The sequence below is a fragment of the Notamacropus eugenii genome, chromosome 4 (genome assembly GCF_028372415.1).
Source record: "Notamacropus eugenii isolate mMacEug1 chromosome 4, mMacEug1.pri_v2, whole genome shotgun sequence".
NCBI lineage: Eukaryota > Metazoa > Chordata > Mammalia > Diprotodontia > Macropodidae > Notamacropus > Notamacropus eugenii.
Window position 1 is genome coordinate 241,516,884 of NC_092875.1, and position 20,343 is coordinate 241,537,226.

Sequence of the window (20,343 nt, forward strand, 5' to 3'; positions counted from 1 at the left end):
CTTAGCTTACATAAATAAAACAACCATTACAAAGAACATGCCTTTGACTCCTTAGTTCCCCTCTCAAGGGTGGGCCCTAGAAAAGTGACAAACTTAGCCACATGTGAGTTGGGCCCAGTACTGCTCCCCTTTTTATACCCTTCCTTTATTCACTTTCACAGTTTTCATGTTAGTCTGTGACTGCCCAAAACTTTACTTTCCCTCGCATAAGCCAAAACTGCCTTCTGCTAATCAAAAGTTCAATAGTTAAAATGTATATGATCTTAGGTTGATAGAACAACAGATTTTGTGTGCTGGAAAGGACATTAGAGATTATCTGATCTAACATTTTACTTTTTATAAATGAGAAAATTGAGGCCTGGAGAGGTTAATTTGAAAAAAATCACATGACTAATCTGAAGCCAAAACAAGAACCCAGGTGTCCTTATTCCCAGTGCAATTATTACTGCCTTACTGCTCCTAGGGGTACCTGCATTTTTAAAAAAATATAGTTGTTACCTAAATAAAACCAACTAGTAGAATAAGTAATGTTAAATAGCATGTAGAAGAGATTATTTGTAAGGAAGTTTGCCTTCAAATCTTTTAATGTGAATCTTTATTTTTTCAGACTCCTGAATCTATCACAGACAAATACATCAAGGCACCTATTTGTTCAAGGGTCTGTACACAGAGTACAATTGACTTAAGTTTATACATAATCCTTGATAATCAGGATTCCTTTGGCAACTTTCAGTTCTGTCTTCTGTTACTTTTAAGAAAGTGAACAATACAAGCAATTTGGGGAAAAATGAAATTACAGAAGCAAGACCAGATATGAAATGTCTATAGCTAGAGACAGCCACAAAGACTCATCCACACCTATACACAGGCAACTTTTCATATTGTACAGGAAAATACATAGAAGTGTCAGAAATGCCTGACAGCCACTGAGGATAAGGGCAAATAGCCTTATTACATACCTCAATAGCCTTCTGGAGACATTATTATGTCACAAGCCAAGTAGTGATGATCATAATGACTATCTTTAACTATCAAGAAAAGAGTTGTTATTTTCTCTATCCTATTTCCTAAAGCAGGAACTCATTATGAAAAGTTTGTTATAAAGAAAAAAAAAGTTTAAGCATATAAAAAGCAAATACAAATACAAAAAAAATTTCAGTACCCCAACAGTGTTGGTTTTCTAATGTTGCATAAAAAGTGACATTAGAGAGGCCTACTGTCTGAAAAAAGAAGACAGTACCTAGCTTTTATACTTAAGTATTGAGTTCTCCATTTTTGCCTCAGTTCTGGGCTTTTGGCTATTCAGAAGTTTGAGTTTTACCAATGGAAAAGAGGAGTATTATTATACAATAGTTCAAGGCCAAATGTAATTTCATATATTGTCATGCTGAAGAGCTCTACCCCTTTCCACTGGAGTCTGGAAAGAGCAATTTAGCCTCTCAAGTCCTCTCTTAATTAGCTGTCAGTCAGCAATAGCAATAGCAACATACCGCTTCTTTGCTTCTAGCATATTTCAATTCTTCATTCCATAACTGCTTTTGTTCTGTCGCTAGTTCTGTGGCTAATTTTTTGACAGTTTGCTGGATTTCATTTCTTTCGTGATGTATTCTCTCAATGTCAGCAGTTGAATACTTTTGGATATCAATAATGCTTTGCAGCCGGGCATTCTCTTGCTTTACTGCTTCTAATTCTAGTTCTGTATTAAGGAAAATATTGGTTAACTTTCCTGTATTCACCAAATGATAATGTCACTACTTACTTATTGGCATGATTCCCCATTTAGAGAGATCTACAATTTCAAGCTGTATTCATCACCCACCAACTGAAAACAGCAGTATTTGACTTCATTTTACGCACCAGAAATTGATGAAAACCTGGGGATCAAGCAAATACTTATGTACATATTGAACGATATCTTCCTACTCACTTTCAGAATAAAAATAATTGGTTTACATCTAATTTATTATGCTTGAAAGGTCATGTAGTATGGTAGATTGAGAGCTGGCCTCAGATTCAAGAAAACCTGGGTTCAAAATATGCCTCTCCCACATACTGGCTGTTGAGACCCTGAGCAAGTCACTTAACTTCTTAGTGTCCGGGGTAACTCTCTTAAGACTAAGTTGCAAGAAAGGTGCCAACCTACACTTGTGAATTTCCTCATCCAGGAGTTCCCTATAGCAGTGAAATCACAGGTCCAGTGCCTCTCCCTGACATTACGTAATTCTAATGTTTAAAAGAGTGCTCTGCATGCAAGGAAGTACAGCTTAATGGAAAGAATGTTGGGCTTGGGGTGAGGAGAGGTATTGTTTTGAATCTTACCTTCAGCTCTTTCTAGTTGTGATCATGGCTATGTGTGTGAAGCTCTCTAAATGTTAGGTTCATTAACTGAAAACAGGGATCCCACCTCAGATATGGGATCAGGATCTAATGAAATAAGACATGTGCATTGATTTGCAAGTATCTATCCTCTGTTCAAGGCACTGGGAATACAAAAATAAGAATGAAACAGTCTCTGCCCTGATGGAGCTTACAATCTACAGTACCATAACGCTCTGTAGTAAGTCAAATGGAGAGCTTCTATATTCTTTTTACACTTAAATCAGAAAATTATTTCTCATTTCACTGGAATTTTCATTGATTCCTTAGGCAGCTACACTGTTTAGGTCCTTACTATCAATCAACTAGAACTCAATTACACAACACTTAGATAAGACAATTCATAACTGATCTACTTCTTATTAACTTCTAAGCTCCTTGCAATCTGACCACTTCTCTGCTGAAATTGCTGTTATTGAAATATTTAAGAGTTGTAAATTGCTAAATATGTCTGAGTTTTCTTAGTCTCTATCTGCCTTTACCTTTCTGCATGATACTCTTTATGACCTCCTGCCCCCTGCTTCTTCCTGGATGCTCTCTTTCCTTTAGCTTCCATGCTTGCTCTTTGGTTCTAGTTCTACTTGTCTGACTGCTTCTTCTCTTCTCACTCTCCTCTGCCAGCTTATCATCTAACACTTCGTCTCTTAAGTTTGGGTCCCTTTGGGCTTTCTTTGATTCATCTCTTCTTCATCTACTCTCTCTCTCTCGGGGACATCATCTGCTCCTATGGGTTCAATCATTAACTTTATGATTCCCCAAATAGATATATTCAGATCTGGGGCAGCTAGGTGGTGCAGTGGACAGAGCACCAGTGCAGGAGTCAGGAGGACCTGAGTTCAAATCTCACCTCAGACACTTGGCACTCACTAGCTGTGTGACCTTGGGCAAGTCACTTAACCCCAATTGCCTCATCCTGGATCATCTCCAGTCATCCTGATGAATATCTGGTCACTGGATCCAGATGGCTCTGGAGGAGAAGTGAGGCTGGTGACCTGCACAGCCCTCCCTCACTCAAAACAAAGTCAAGTGCAAGTCATGTCATCATTTCTCTGATGGCATGGTCTTGGCAACGAAGGATGAATACACACAATATTCAGATCTAGTCCCTATACTGAATCCTCATTCTGCATCTCTAATAGCCTCCTGCTATTTCCATCTGGATGTCCTATCAGCACTTCAAATTTAACATGTCTAAACTCAAAACAATTTCCGTCAGAGGGAGCCTCAGACCATCTAGCTCAACCAGTACCTGACTAAGAATTCTTTCTACAATATTGCAAACAAGTGGTTGTTTGGGCTTCACTTGAAAACTATTAATGAAGGAGAACTCATGTCTCTGGAGTTAGCACATTCCACTTTTAGATAGTTCTAATTGTTAGGAAGTTTTTCTTATATCAAGTTTAAGTCTGCCTCTGTTGACACTTTTTAAACATTATTCCTAGTTTTGCCTTGTGGGGTCAAGATGAAAATTCTAATCCTTTTTCCACAACATAGACCTCCAAATATGTGAAGATGGCAACCATCTCTTTCCTAGTTTTCTCCCCTGCCCCACCACTCTTCAGCTCAAGATTCCCACTTTTCTGAATGGGTCCTTATACAGTACGATCTTCAAGCCCTTTATAATTCTACTCTTCTTTAGATCAGGGACTCTTAACACAGGCAGTCCAGTGAAGTCTATGGATTTCTTCTCAGAATAATGCTTTTAAGTGTATAAAATAAAAAGGATTACAAAGGAAACAAATTATATTGAAATAAAGTTATCATAATTAAAGTTCATGATTACTAGGTTTATAACTCCTGCTTTAGAATCCCTTTAGTTTATCATTTTCTTTCCCAAAATGTGACACCTAGAAGACTACATTACATGTAATCTGACTAGAAACAGGGTAAAAAGAACTTTAACCTTTCTCAACTGAATTCTCCACCTTTCCTTCTAAATTTATCCCTCTTCCCAATCACCCAGGCTTGAAACTTCAGCAATTTTGACTCTTCCCTATCTTTCATCCCTTATATCCAGTCATTTGTCAAAGCTAGTCAATTTTACCTTTATAATATCTCGTGTTTGTCCTCTTTTTACACCCCACTCTCACCACTCTAGTCAAGGTGTCTGTCTGTTGCTTTCTTTCTCCACAATCTGGCTCCAACTTATATTTCTAGTTGTATTTCATATATCCATACCCTCCATAAATTCTTTGTTTTAATCAGATTGGACTATCAGGTGGCACAGTGGATAGAGCAGTGGTTCTGTAGTCAGGAAGATATGAGTTCAGATCTGGCCTCAGATATTTTCTCCTTGACCTGGGAGCTCTGAAATTTGCCTATAATAATCCTGGGAGTTTTCATTTTGGGATCTCTTTCAGGAGATGAGTGATGGATTCTTTCAATTTCTATTTTACCCTCTGGTTTTAGGATATCAGGGCAGTTTTCCTCGATAATTTTCTTGAAATAGGGTATCTGGGTTCTTTTGTTCCTGGCTTTCAGGTAGTGCAATAATTTAAAATTATGTCTCCTCAATATATTTCTTAGGTCATTTGTTTTTCCAGGGACATAGTCCACATTTTCTTTTATTTTTTTCATTCTTTTGATTTTAATTGTTTCTTGATGTCTCATAGAGTCATTGGCTTTCATTTCTCCAATTCTAATTTTTAAGGAATTATTTTCTTCGCTAAGCTTTTATACTGTCTTTTCCATTTGGCTAATTCTAATTTTCAAGGAGTCTTTTTCTTCATTTCTGTACATGTTTTTTTCCTTTGGTCCATTCTGCCTTTTAAGGATTGGATTTTTTTGTGTCTCTTTTATCATTTGGTCTATTTTGAATTTTAAGGTGTTATTTCCTTTAGTAATTTTTTTGTACTTCTTTTACCAAGATGTTGACTCTTTTTTCGTGATTTTCTTGCACCACTCTCATTTCTTTTCTATTTTTTCCTCTAGTTCTCTTATTTGGTTTTTAAAATCTTTTTTTGAGCTCTCCTACAAATTCTTTCTGTTCCTGAGACCAATTCACATTATTCTTTGAGGCTTTGCATGTAGCTCCTTTGATTTTGTTGTCCTCTGAGTTTGTATTTTGATCTTCCGTCACCATAATAATTTCCTTTGGTCAGGATCTTTTTGCTTATTTTTCCTGCTTATTCCTTGACTTTTAACTGTAATACTTAAGTTGGGTTCTGCTCCTAGTGTGGAGAGGGGACTGTGGTAAATTTCAGGTTTTTTTGTGCTGCTGTTTTCAGAGCTATGATCTAAGCAGAGGTGTATTTGCACTGGTTTGTGAGCAATCACAAATACTCTTTTCTGCCTTGTAACTGTGACCAGGGTCCCTGCAAGCTCTAGTGTTAGTGCTGTTCCTCTCCCTGGGACTATGACCTGGAACCACATGTGGGCAATGCAGCACAGTCCCCACACTCAGTGCCAGCAAAAGGGTCCCCTGTAATATCTTCCTGAGCAATTATCTGACCCCTTTACCATCTGTGGGCTGAGAGTTCTGGAAGCTGTTGCTATGGATTCAGTAGTCCCAAAGCTTGCAGCTGGGGCATGGTCTATGTTAGACTGCTTCACTCTCACCCTGGTGAGAAAGACTTTTCTCACTGACTTTCTAAATTGTGTTGGGCTAGAAATTGTTTTACCCTATTCTTGTGTTGATTTTGCCACTCCAGAATACATTTTGAGGTATTATTTTAAAGTTGTTTGGAAGGGAATTTGGGAGCACTCAGAGAAGTCCCTGCCTTTACCCTACCATCTTGGATCCATCTTTTTGGTCTTTTTTGAAGTTACACAGATTACTAAAAAGAAGATGGCAACTGAAGGAGTTGAAAATGTGCTGGCAAAACTTCTAGTCAAATCAATTCTCTAACACTGACATGTATGACCTAAAACTGCTAATAGTATGCTATGATGTTGGCCTTTATGTATTCTCAGTAAAAAATCCAACACTGGATCAATTTATATCAGAGAAGAACCAACAAGATAAATAAGTTGAGTTCTATACTAAGTTAAAGAAATAATTTATTGGTATAACACTTTATGTATTACTTACATGTCATATCACTTAATAATGCTGGCTATATCTTGACTCCTGCTGTGAAATACAAAACATTTTTATTTATTTTTTGTCACTGACAGCCTTGAGTAATTTGAATTATAAGATTTCTGGGGAAGTACTTAAAATGATTAAATATTAAAAAAAAACCTCTAAAGACAGAACTGTAGAATTAAAGTATTATTGATGCTGTTTAGTTGTTTTCAGTTATATCCAACTCTTTGTGACTTCTCTTGGGGTTTTCTTGAAAAGATATTGGAGTGGTTCACCATTTCCTTCTTTAGCTCATTTTTATAGATGAGAAAACTGAGGCAAACAGGTTAAGGGACTTGCCCAAGGTCACACAGTGTTTGAGGCTAAATGTGAACTCAGGTCTTTCCCCCTCTAGGTCTGGCACTCTATCGACTATACCCCCTAGCTGCCCTCAATTAAAATATGAGTGGGTCTGAAAAGGTAGACTACTTCAGTAGTGCAAATAACCTTCTAAATCTATCTAAGTCTTTTGGCTTTTGTTTGACTCTGCAAATAAATCCTCATCAGAGTAATAGGAAGAATGGTATTATTTTTGAAATACCAATAAGGGATATAACTAAAATGTGCATGCCAAAAAAGTATATTTTTATAGTAAGCTTCATACTGACTTAAGAAAACAAAATCACCAAGTGAGCCAACATGTCATATCAAGAGTGATTAGCAGTTTTTCAGATTCAGTGGATGACAAATACTCCAGAGAAGTCATCCTTAATATGTATAAATACTATTCCAACCACTTCTTAAAAGAAATGGTCTATCCTTAACCCACAACAAAGGGGCTTAAAAGAACACAGCTGAAAAGTCAAGAATCAGCAACAATGGCATGACAGCCCAACATGGCTTTTTTCAACCCTAGGTTAGTATTTGTGTCCTCTGGCTTCTTTTCTCTGAAGCAGGAGATAAGTATGTTGTCTCTGCATCTCACTTTCCACCTCTTCTCCAGTCAGCTGCCTGGTGACAACAGGACAAGAATAAGAATACATACTTTCAGGCAGCAGGACACAGGTGTCTACCTACCCACCTGCCAAAGGCCATTACAAGTGCTATTCTTTGTCTTGTTCTGCCCTGTGCTCAGAGACCTGAAGTGGTTAGGCAGCTGTAGTAAAACAGTAGCTGAACCTGAAGCACCAGTTGCTGCAGCATAAGGGAGGTCAGCAGGAAATTAGTCAGAAGAAAAAAATATCTTGGACAAAAGAAAGCTACATTCTTGGACTGGAATGTTTTTGTCACTGAAAATGTGAATACTTGAGTACTTACTAATGTGGCTACTTGTAACATCTAATATATGACCTTACCCATAGCAGGAGCCTCTTCATTAAAACCGCTTAATTTCTGCTCAAGAATACTGGAATGAGACTCCAAGTTGTTCATATATGCCTGGTACTTTTGAACATCTGCTTTTAAAGATGCCTTTACTTTTCTTAGTGATATTAGACGATTCTTTAGGAGAAAAGAATATTAAATGTATGAACAAAAGAGAGACAGTTTATCTTATTCCAAAATTATTTCAAATATGAATACTCAAAAGAACCAATTTTTGTCAGTGTGGGAACTTCAACCACTAAGGCAGATCACAACTTATTTAAGACTCAGGCGATGCCTGCTAGGATTACCTGAGGCACAAAGAAAAGGAGGATGAATTCAACTCAGGTCTTCCTGACTCTAAATCTAACACTATCTATTATCAAGGTAATAATGTTTGACTCTACTGTTAGAAATAAGCAAATGTTGTGATGTTATAGAGTTATTAAGGGAGGATTTCTTAATAAGTAAATAATGAGATGAGAAACTTAAAAGTCAGGGAGAACTGAAAGTACTCATTTTCTTGGCGCTTGAGAACTATATTATTTTTGTGAAGTTCATAGCCTAATTTTAACCTCAAAAATGTCTTGATTAGACAGCTAAATACACACAAACAACTATCTAGATTAAGGTATCAAATTGTAATTACATAATGCTTTTAATTTATATAAAGTATCCAGCATAGAAAGTGACATTAAACAAAAAATAAATCCTTTTATTACTTCTTTTCCCAGCAACCACCAAGGACCTCCATACTGAAACATGAGACTTACTTTTGGCCTTAAGTAAAGGTACATGAATTTTGTATCAGTGACAGATCTCAGTAGTCTAAGCTACATCACACAAAGGACAAACGGATTCTAGAGAATATAAAGCAATTTGCTTTCTCAAGAGATTCAATCTTATCTTAATGAAAACTTTATAAATAAAATTTCTTAAAAACACATCTCTTTATGAAAAAGACAAAGCATCAAATCAGATGAAAAAGAACTGAGAGACTAAGAGTTTTTTGGTTTAAATTCCCAAGTGTACAATCTCACTAGAGACAGGTATGTTTACCAACCGGCTCATTTTCTTTTTCTCGTTCCACCCTTGCGATTTCTTCAGTTAGCCTTTTGTTTTCTGAAGCTAAAGATTCTAACTTGCAATCATCTACATTAAATAAGTCCTCTGAAAAGAAATAAAACCCCAAATATAGTTAATATGAACCATTAGTTATTCAAAAATAATTATTGCATTTTGTATTAAATTTTATAGTATATCTACTAGGACATTGACTGCTCTCTACTCTCCATCCTTTTGGTAAATACTTTTCAAAAAGATCTAACTTGCTTTCTTCCCTAAGTGAAACAGTGCACAACCACATCAATCCAGGCCAGGAATGTATCTCTCCCAAGAGTAAGTTATTATGAAATGGTTTCATCATTTTTCAAGAGTTTACCTGTTTGATGAAGCAAACTCTTTCGGCATTCAGATCTATACTTGCCCTTTACACAAACTGGTTTTTCAACATAAGTAATGATATGAAGTAAAAGAAACTCACTAAATCTTTATAATAAACACTGTGGATTGAGTTTTATGGGAGAATAATCAAATGGATAAACCGAGTAAGTCAGAGAACTTATGTTTTCATCTGCCAGAGAATGTGTGAAAGACTTTGGGCAACTTAATTATACCTCAGGGCATGAGGATACCATCTGTTCCCCAAAGGAAAGCATGAAAATCAATGAGTTTACTTTTAAAAAGTGTAATCCCTACATACATAAGATTTATTTTGATGGTATATTTGTAGTTTAAAAAGTTTTGTTATTTCAGTATTTAGTACAAGACAGCAAATTTTAACATATTAGAAATGGAGAATACTTACTTAGCTTTGAATATAACTCTGTATCTAAATCTTCAAAAGAATCAGCACCAGTCATGAAATTTTCATAGCATTTTACAGTATAGTCCAAAAACAACTGTAAAAGAGGGAAATGGATTTTTCTTTTGAAGTCACAATTTCTTTGCTAACTATTTTACTATTTTCCTTTGTGGAATGTATCAATTTAAATTAATTAAATAAAAAACAAACACACTAATAGGAACATATTTAAGAACACATAAAGAAAATTCACCTATGTCATTAATTTTACAGATTTATTCATACTTATGTGCTTTGATTTCTTACTAAAAACTGATATCAGAAGCAAAAATATCCTCCTTTGGGTTAGTCCTTGGAATAATGGTCAAAGAAATGGAAGGTGATTAAGAAGTATGAAATGCTGAAGGGTAATTGTGTTAAAATGGATACAGGGCAGGTAGGGAATGAGAAGGAAAGGAAAGAAGCATTTACTAGGCACCTACTCTGTGTTAGGTACTGAACTAAGAGCATCACACCTTGATCACCATCTCTCTTCTGACTTGATGGGGACAGCCCAGGACTTGGAACCCAAGAGCCCTGGGAATACTGACATTAAAGAAGAGGCATTAACACTTGCTTTGCTCCTGGACACTAAAGCCATGGGACTTTTCCATCTGAGTTGTACATAAAATTTTCTATGTGTGTTGTCTGTCTTGTTAGAATGTGAGCTTGCTGAAAGTGGGGGGGTGTCTTCTTTTCTATTTGTATCCTCAGTGCTTAGCACAGTACTTCGCACATAGTTAAGTGCTATCTTCATTCATTGAGAGTTTAGTGTGGAATCAAAAGAGCAAGTCCAACACAACTCTTTAGGACATGTCAGTGATATCTTGCAGGAATCAATACTAGGTTGAGCATTTTTTAACCCACTACTGGGACACATACTTTTTCTTCTATCCCTACTATATGCATAATTGAGGAAATTCTTTTGTTTAGTTGTTTTTTGGTCAATAGTAATGATGACTTATACTGTGCTATACTCTCCAGGTGATCATTACCATATAAGATGCGTGGTGAGAATTAGAAATACATACAGAACAGTATTTCCCTTTAATTATGGTAACTGGTGAGCCTGGTCTCATTACAACTACAATGGGGACTATTAAAGCAGATTCACTGAATTTGATGCACGAAATGTAGGGAACAGTCTGTCATGATAGTGTTAGGCCTTATTAAAATAGCAAAGCTAGTATAGGCCTTATTAAAATAGCAAAGCTAGTACTGGTCTTGTCACTTTAAAATAAGTAAAGATAATAAAAATATCCATTTTCTAGTGCCTAAACCATCATGAAAGCTTTTTGTGGTATGGGAAAGAACAATGGAACAAGAGTCACAAGACTTGAGTTTGAGCAAATCTACTGAACATTACCTAGCTTTGTGACCATGGATAAATTGCTTAACTATTGAGTTTATTTTCTTATTCAATAATAATAAAACCTAATATTTATGTAGCACGTGCTATGTGTCAGACACTGTGCATCACATTCTTTAATTACATTTTAGTTTAATATGTATACATCAGTATTTCAGAAAGAACACAAAACCTCTAAGAATTTACATTAATTCTTATGTGATGACACATTCAGTTCATTAACACTACGCCTACTCTTAAAAAAAAAAACAACCCAACTTCTGTGAGGTTAGAGTACCTTGTTATGCATTATTCCATCTTCACTTTCTCCTCCCCAGGGCTGTCCATCATCAAATGAGGGTGAACTTTGTTTGCCAACAAAAATGAGCTAAATAGGACACAGTAAAATATTTAGCTGCTCTCATACATTACTAACAGATTCATTTCTTAAATTTTTTTTCTAAAACAAAGCATTAGATCTAAAAAATAAATTTGTGTTATTCCTAACATTGCTCTTTTCAGAGTACACTATGAGAGGAGGACTAAATTCACAACCCTGGCTTCATTAACAACATTTTAATTAGCTACACATAATTACAAGAATTACTATCTTAACAAGGAATCCAGGGTAATTAAAGCAATCTTACTAACAAGGGATAATTCACTAAATGCTATGATGAACAAATGGGAATGGAAAGATTTCCTTACAAACAATGTTTATTTGCAACTTTTGCTGAATCGTTGTTTATTATTCATGTATCAAAGTGCGCGCGCGCGCGCGCACACACACACACACACACACACACACACACACACACACACACACACACACACACACAAAATTTAGCTTACTATCTCCTTGCTTACATTTTAGGAAATGCCAACCAGATAATGACCTAAAAGTGGCTAAGCAAATTTTTAATGTTCTTAACAATAGAAGACAATATATATTCCCATATTTCACCTCATCTATGTTTAGTATACCAAGTGTTTAGCATTTTGCAGGAAATACTTTTGAATTTTGTTTTGAAAAGTTAAGGTTTTTTTGGTTAAGGATAGGTATCAGTATACATTAACTGTTTTACGTTAGCAGAATTTTCTTCTATATTATCAAACTTCAATATCTTTAAGCAACAAATGGAACATATTAACACTAAGTGAAGTCAAAGCAATTGAAAGGATAAGAAACATGGTTCTAGGAAAATATTACAGTCATTGTAGTTTTTGGATTATAATCTGGATCTCTCAATTTAGTACAATCTTTTATATAAAAGATAACTTTCTTAATTTAAGATTTTTTTTTTTTATTAAGCTACTAAGCATGTCTTTTGCATCTCCTTTTTCTAATTCATCATCTTGATCATGTCTCCTAACTATAGGTGTTCCCCAAGACTCTGTCTTAGGACTTCTATTCTTCTCTGTTTAGATTCTCCCTCTTGGGGCATCCAGAAACTGTGATTGATAAAGTACAGGTGCTGGAGTAGGAAGACCTGAGTTAAAATGTGGGCCCAAGACACTTACTAGCTGTGTGACCCTGGGCAAGTCACTTGACCTGTTTGCCTGTTTCCTCATCTATAAAATGGGAATAATAATAGCACCTAACTTTTAAAGTTGTGAGGATCAAATAAAATCATAATTGTAAAGCACTTAGCACAGTGCCTGGTACACAGTAAACGATGTATAAATGTTAGCTATTATTATTATTGGTGACCTCATTAGCTTCCATGGGCTTAATTTTCATCTTTGTGTTGATGACTCATAGATCTATATATCCATTCTCAGTCTCTTCCTAAGATTCAATTACCATTGGACAGTTCAAATGGGAGGTCCCAGAGATATCTCAAATTTAACATATCTAAAATGAGGCGTTATCCATCCCCCAAACTTACTCTTCTTCCAAAATCTTCTATTTCTGTTGAAGGTACCAACACTCTTTTAGTCTTCCAAATTCACAAATTTAGCATTGTTTGCAACTCCTTTCTCTCCCTGATTTCAAATATCCAATGAATTGCCAAATCTGCTTTTACCTCTGTAACACTGCTCACCCCTGACCCCTTCTTACAAGGCTACCACCTTAGTTCAGGCCCTTACCACCTCTTGTCTAGGCTATTTCAATGGCTTCCTAATTGGTCTTCCTGTAATTTTCATTAAGGGCTAATCTGAACATATGACTCTGCTCATCAACCAAGTTCCTAGGGTGACTCTAGGATAAAACATACAGTTCTCTGGTTAGCTTTCAAAGCACTACAGAAACTGGCCCCAATGTATCTTTCCACTTTCACTGTATATTGCTCCTCTTCCTCTGTGATCCTGACAAACTGGCTTTCTTTCTATTCCTCATACAGGACACTTTGTCTCTCCTTTGTTTTATTCATTTTACTTGTCTACTTAGCATAGAACTGAGTGCCTGGCACATTAAGGGTGTTTAATAATTTGGCTGATCAAACTGTAACATCAAGTTTATATGGTTTAACACTTGATAATTTAGACAAAGTCAGTAATCTAGAACTCTTTTTGAAATTATAACCCTAAAATTGAAATCTGAACCACTGATTCTCCAAATAATTTTTTTTCCCAGGAATAATATATTTTAATTCAGTGTTACATTTCTGTACAAAGTTGAGGTATTGAGCTTACAATAATTTTGTTTAGATGGATGACTTTGTAGGACTCAAGATATAATTTAATTGGGTGAATTGCCTAGTTCAGAACTAAAAACCAGATTGAATTTTACAATACAAAAATCTTGACAACTTTTGGAGACATTAATCAGTTTGATAATATAATGTATATAATTTTGGGTGGAAAATTACAGCAAATTTTCATTTAGGGCTTATAACTGCAACTCATTGGTATCCTTGGACATTTAATTTTGAGAGTACTAATTTTGGTCCTCCACTAAGGTTCTACTTCATAATAGCCATGGATGGGATTGGAGGTAGGGGGTAAAGAGGGAGAGAGGAACACTCAAGGCTTCAATTATCAACCTATCAACAGACTCTCTATGTTCCCTGTGGATCAGAATTTGTAGCTAGTAACTAACTTTATAGGGACTTTTAAGATTTGCAAAGCGTTTCACATGCTATCTCATTAAATCTCCACAATCCTGTGAAGTAGGTACTATTATTATCTCTATTTTACACATGAAGAAACTGAGGCTGAGAGAAGTTTTGATTTGTTCATTGTCACACAGCTGAGATGGAATGTGAACTCAGGTCTTCCCGAAGACTCCAAGTCCAGCACCTTGTCAACTTTGTCACCTAGATGTTGAGATGCTAAGAGATTAATCACCATAAGACTGGCTACCAGAAGATGATTTTTTCAGGAAATCATAAAACACAGAGATTGAAATATCAATCTATATAAGGAGAACCCACTCAATGAAATGACATATCTTTTAAAGTACTGATGTAAAGAAATCTCTTTTCCTCCCCAATATAGTTTATATTGCAATGACTCAGAAAGCTTATTTAAGTATAACCTTTCAAGCATGAAAATGAGAGAAATATAAAGTTTTAATATTTTAGAGTTAAAAAATTTATATTTTTCTTTTTTTTAAACAATTCTACAAAAATATTTAACATTAAAATAAATTACTCATTTATGTAACTTCAAATTATGGCACCTATATATCTAGGTGGAAATATGAGTTATGGTTATAGTAAAATAATTCACTTTTTGTAGATAACGTTTAAGTTATGTTTTCTGGTAAGAGAATTTAGAATAGAAAACTTTGTGGGGAAAAAAATTAGTCATTTCAACTAAATGATATGTGCCCTTTCTATTTAGTTTTAATTCATTTTTAAATGATTTTTAAAATTTTAATTTGGAATTAAAATTTTGTTATGCCCCTTGAGGTGAGGCATGGTAAAGCTACAGTTGTGAATCTCTGCTTTATTTATTATCTGATGTAAAATATCCCTATATTTTAAAAAGCAAATGTTTTAATCTTACTTTATTCAATCAAACAATACCTTAAAACAGTCTATAAGCCAGTTCAAACCTGCCAAAACATGAGGCCATGTATGAGGTGCTCCCACTGTATACATGGAGCTTTTTGGTAAAGTGAATGGATACCTATAAAAGCAACAATAATGTAGTTAATACATTAAACATAAGAGTGGATAAAATAAGCATCTCATAAAAAAACCAATTAATGAACAAGCATTTGTTAAATGCCTACTATGTGCTAGGTACTGGGGATATAAACATATAGAATTAACGGTCTTTACTCACAAGTAACTTACTTTCTCATAGGTGAGACAAGGTTATAATAAAATATATACAGTATAAAAATACAATAAATAAATATAAATATATACAAATAGTTAAACACGAGAGTTTTAGAGCAAAGGTGCCAGCAGTTGTGGGTTTTAGGAAAAGCTTTCATACAGAAGATTGTGTGGAGGTAAATGAGGTAAATGTTTCAGACATGGGGTCTGGGCAGTGCAAAAACACAGAGGGAGGAGATATATATTAGGAACAGAGAGACTGCCATTTTAGCCTAATCATAAAGTGCTGGAAGGGGTGTAATGTATAGGGGCAAGATTGTACAGGGTTTTAAAAACTATGCAGAAGATTTTATGTTTAGAGTTGGATGAGTGAAGAAATAACATGGAAAGAATTTTGCTCAAGGAAAACTATTCTGGTAGCAGTGTGTAGGATGGTGAGAAAATTAAGGAAGGGAGATTAATATAAGAGGCCATTGCGATGGTTTAGGTAAGAGGAGAGGAGGGCTTAATCTAAGGTGGTACCTGTGTGAGTAGAGAGGAGTCTGATATGAGAGATAAAGAAACAAAATCTGGCAACTTATTGCTTGGGTATTTGAGGTGAGGAAGTGAGAGCTGAAGAGATGAACCCAAAGTGGCAAAACTGGGTGAGTAGAAGATCAGGAGCATCTTTGACAAAATTGATAAGTTTGGAAAAGGGGCAAGTTTGGAAGGAAAGATAATGAATGAGCTCTGTTTTGGACATGTTGAGTTTAAGATGTCTCTGATACGTCCAATAGTCAATTAGTAATTTGGCACTGACCCCATGGGGAGAGGTGGTGCAGTGGAGAGAGTGCTGGACCTGGAGTTAGGAAGATTTGAGTTCAAATCCAGACTTAAGACAATGACTAGCTGGGTGACACTGTGTAAGTCACTTACCCCTATTTGACTCTGTTTCCTCAACTGTAAAAATGAGAATAATAATAGTAATACCTAGCTCTCAGGATTGTTGTGAGGATGAAATGAGAGATGTATAAAGTGCTTAGTATAATGCCTGGCACATAATAAGCTCTATATAAATGCTAGTTACTGTCACTTCTTCTCTTCTCCTGTTATTAGAAATTGTGGCTAGATCTACAGGTGGTCTGAAGAGATAAAGCCATGAGAGCTGAAGAGGTCACTGGCAGGGTATGTAAGGGAAGAAATAGGGAGTCTAAGAAAGAACTCCAGGGAGTAAGCAGTTTGGGATTATGATATGGATGACAGAGAATGGAGAAAGAGAAAGGGATCAGAAAGAGAGGAAGAGAATCAGGAGAAAGTAGTGCCATGGAAATCCAGAAAGGAGGAGCATCTAGAGAGGGCGGTCAACAGAGACAAATGTGCATAATGTGGGAAGGGGTAGGACTGAGAAAAGACCTTTAGGATACAATCTGATGGAGAACAGAGGAGTGGATACAGTCAAGTGCACAGGAAGAAGGGATGGACTCTAAAAAGGTTCACCTCATTATCAGACTGAAAAGAGGAAAAAGTGATGTCATGTCAAGATAAGTCAAGATAAAGAGAAAAGGATAAGAGGGACCCCATATCAAAAGATCTCAAATTTTAGTAAAGGAGGAAAGAAGAATCTCAGCTGAGAGAAAGGGAAAGGCAAGGGAGAAGTGTGGAGGTCTTAAGGAGGGAAGCAAAGATTTGTAATAGCTTTTCTGGGGGATGAGACACGAAATCAGTCAGTCTTAGACAGCTTACTTGCTGCAGTACAGAGCCAGTTGAGGCTGCATAATATGAATTTCTAATGTACCTAGGAAGCATAGTTGTGAGATTTACTTTAGCAGCTTGAATATGAGAAGAGAGGGAAAGTTAGAATAATCCAGGACTGAGGTTTGGAAAGAGAAAGAAGCAACAGGACAAAGGGACCAGGGATTCAGGAGTAGAGAAGAGTGTCCAATTGAAATGATTGATTACTGGGCTGATGCTGGAGGAGTTAAGTGAAATCAAAGAAGGGGTACAATTTCAGAAGTCTGAGAAGGTACTAAGTAGAAAAATTAGAGGCTGGGATGAGGATAAAAAACAGAGAAGTGGAATGATAGGAGATTATGGTCAGAAAGGGGAATGTCAGAATTCCTAAGTGGGGAAGTTGAACACTGATGAATAATGGTTAGATCTAGCATGTGATGATTCCTATATATGAATGAAGTAGAATGGAGTTGGTCATGGGACTTAATTTAAGGAGGCTGAGGCATTGGAATGTCAGGGACCTTGGAGTATTTAAATGGATTAAAATCCAAGTATAAAGGCAGAATTTGAGGAGGACAAGGAGATGGTGAAATAGGTACTGAATTCCTTAAGAATAACTAGGGATGGGGGTTTCATTACACTAGAACTACCATAATTTGGAATGAATGACTCATCAGCCACAAGCTTCTTTATTTAACTAATTAGTTATTTGTTCTTTACTCAAACCCACTTTATTATCAAAAACTAATTTGAATATGTTAGCAGAGCAAATACTGTACCAATACATACAAAGGGAGGATGCTAGTAGCTTGTGGAAAAGCTTCATGAGAAGGATTATGTTTGAGTTGTATCATAAAGGATGAGAGAGACTTTATGAGGTGGAGGTTAAGAGGAGAGAAAAATGTTGGTAAACTATGGGAGCATCATGGTTAGCTTTACAACCTCCTTTTTGAACAAAAAATTATAACAGTATGGTATTATACTGTCCAAAAGCATATGGGTAAGCTGAATACAGTCAGTTGTGATTTCATCAACATAGTGGACCCCCAGTTTGAGAACTCTTTTGGCTGAGATAGAGTTATGCTTTTATTCCTGTTGCCTTGGACATAAATTGAGAGTTCATACAATTTGCCCACGGTCATAAAGATCCAGGATTTTAACCCTAGTCTCAGATCAAGGTAAACTCCCATTCTACTATGCCACGTGCCTCTCATTCATAATTTACTTTGGTAAACATTTTCTCTTCAACATTCCCATAGACTAAGTATGTAATGATGTTTGCAGCCAGATTTATTTTCATATTCTTAAATAATTTTTATACTGTTTAGGTGCAACTATATGCTCTGAATGTTTCTCCCTCTTATATTTTTAGGCCAATGAAAAACTAAACATACACACCCGAGATCCTTCAAGATTCTTGGAACCTCCTCTTCAAACTTACTATCAGGAAGCTCATAAGAAGGTGATAAGAATGCAAAAATAAAAGTGAAGATCTTTAGGAAGTCTTTAACAGAAGGACTTTGTAGAGATTTCATGGATATACCACAGGCATAGCCATTTTCTGCAAGAAACTATAAGAATTGTTATTATTTTTTAATAGAATAAACTATTTGCTGATTAAAAATCTCCTAACAGTTGGAACTTAAAACATCAATTGGCAGAATACCTCATAGAGTTGTCGAATATACTGCTGAATGAATGCTTTGTCATTAAGTGGTCTAGGGTCTTTGATTTTTTCAGTGCCACCAAATACACCAAGCAGACTGTTCCGGGATCCAGGTCCACTAGTTCTGGAAATAAATAAAAGTAGTAAAAATGGTCTCTTTTTTTCCTCTACATGTACATTTCCTTAGCCAAATCTAGATTATTAGAAGTTAACTCTGAATTTTAGAACTATTTCAAAAAGGAGAAAGTACAATCTTACTTTACTCTTTAGAAAAGGAGTGTGAAGTGAGGTGTCTTCTTATATCTATAATTTCAGAGCACTGTTTCAATTCCTTGGTTGTGGTTATTTATTTGTTTATACTGCTGGAGTCCTAACAGAAATTGTTTTCTTGGTTCTGCTTATTTCGTTTTGCATCAGTTTGTATAAGACTGGCCATGCATTCATCATACATTCATCATGCTCATCGATTACAATAGGATATTACTGTGTCGTAAGAAATAATGGACCAGAATTGGTTTAGCAATTTCCAAACAATAGCTATCTACTTTGCTTCCAGTTCTTTGCTACCACAAAAAGTGCTACTGTAAATATTTTGGTGTCTGTGGAGGCTTTGTTTTTGTCAATGTCCTCCTAGCAGTAGAATAGCTAGGTCAAAGTATGTGAACACTTTAGTCACTTTATTTTCACATTTCCAAATTCATTATTAAAGAATGGTTGGACTAACAACCCCACCAACAATGTGCATATACATATGTATGTATGTATATGTATACACACATATACATACACAAGAATGTATACTAATCTGTCCACAAACCTCCATAAAATATTTTTATATTTTGCAATTTTTTGCCAATTTGCTGAGTATGAGGTGAAAATTCATGGTTGTTTTGATATAATTTACTCTTATTTTTAGTGACTTGGAGTACTCTTTCATATGGTTAATTTGCTTTTATTTTTAGAAGTATTTGTTTGTATTCTTCAACCACTTTATTGGTGAATGGCTTTTGGTCCTATATATCTTGGATATCAAACGTTCATAAGAGACATTTTGACACAAATATTTTTTTTCCAGTTTATTTCCCTTCTTATCCTAGATACAATTTGTACAAAAGTTTTTGCATTTAATTTAAACAAAATGATCTATTTTATCTTTCGTAACTGCTCACATTTTATTTTCTCCGTAAAATTCCAGGACAGGCTTTTTTCTCACATCAGAAGAGTTGGATTGCGTTAAAATTATTGTATTGCTCCTCTTTAATCTTGTTTTCCCCTTCTCTTCATCTCTAAAAATCTTTGCTTTTTTGAAGAAGTATTTTGCAGTAGAATGGCTGAAGATTATTCCTTAGCCATCCTAGCAAATTCTACTTTTTTTAACTGGCCAGAGATTTTAAAAGGAAGACAAACTCCTTTTTGTTGAACCTCTTAAATATAATAGTTAACATTTTTCTTTTAGAATCTTCTGTGTATTTATTAACAGCAGAATGCCTAACACAGATCATCATAACTGCCAAATAGTTAGTTGTGCAAAATAATATATATAGTGCTTAACTACAAATGAGAGACACGATTTTTAAAAAATAAATACTTGAATACAAATTTATGGTCCTACAAAAGAGCATTTAAACTAGATGATCTAAATTCATCTGCTTCCTTGGACCCATGGAAACTGTTATTTTCCCAGAAACCAATAATCAATATACTGAATCATCATCAGTTCCACTGTATGAATAATGGATC

The 20,343-nt window shown here is 35.5% G+C and overlaps 1 protein-coding gene across 1 annotated transcript in view; it reads right to left on the reverse strand.

Annotated features, from left to right (window-relative positions):
* The window catches only part of NDC80 (NDC80 kinetochore complex component), a 49,066-nt gene that overhangs the window by 17,578 nt on the left and 11,145 nt on the right, over window positions 1-20,343 (reverse strand). Inside the window, exons 4-11 of the mRNA XM_072604324.1 lie at window positions 18,604-18,727; window positions 18,336-18,508; window positions 14,970-15,072; window positions 11,294-11,383; window positions 9,612-9,705; window positions 8,808-8,914; window positions 7,738-7,882; window positions 1,491-1,696 (exon numbers count right to left, since the gene is read on the reverse strand). Of these exons, the coding sequence (XP_072460425.1) occupies window positions 1,491-1,696; window positions 7,738-7,882; window positions 8,808-8,914; window positions 9,612-9,705; window positions 11,294-11,383; window positions 14,970-15,072; window positions 18,336-18,508; window positions 18,604-18,727 (1,042 nt within the window). The remainder of the gene's footprint in view (window positions 1-1,490; window positions 1,697-7,737; window positions 7,883-8,807; window positions 8,915-9,611; window positions 9,706-11,293; window positions 11,384-14,969; window positions 15,073-18,335; window positions 18,509-18,603; window positions 18,728-20,343) is intronic.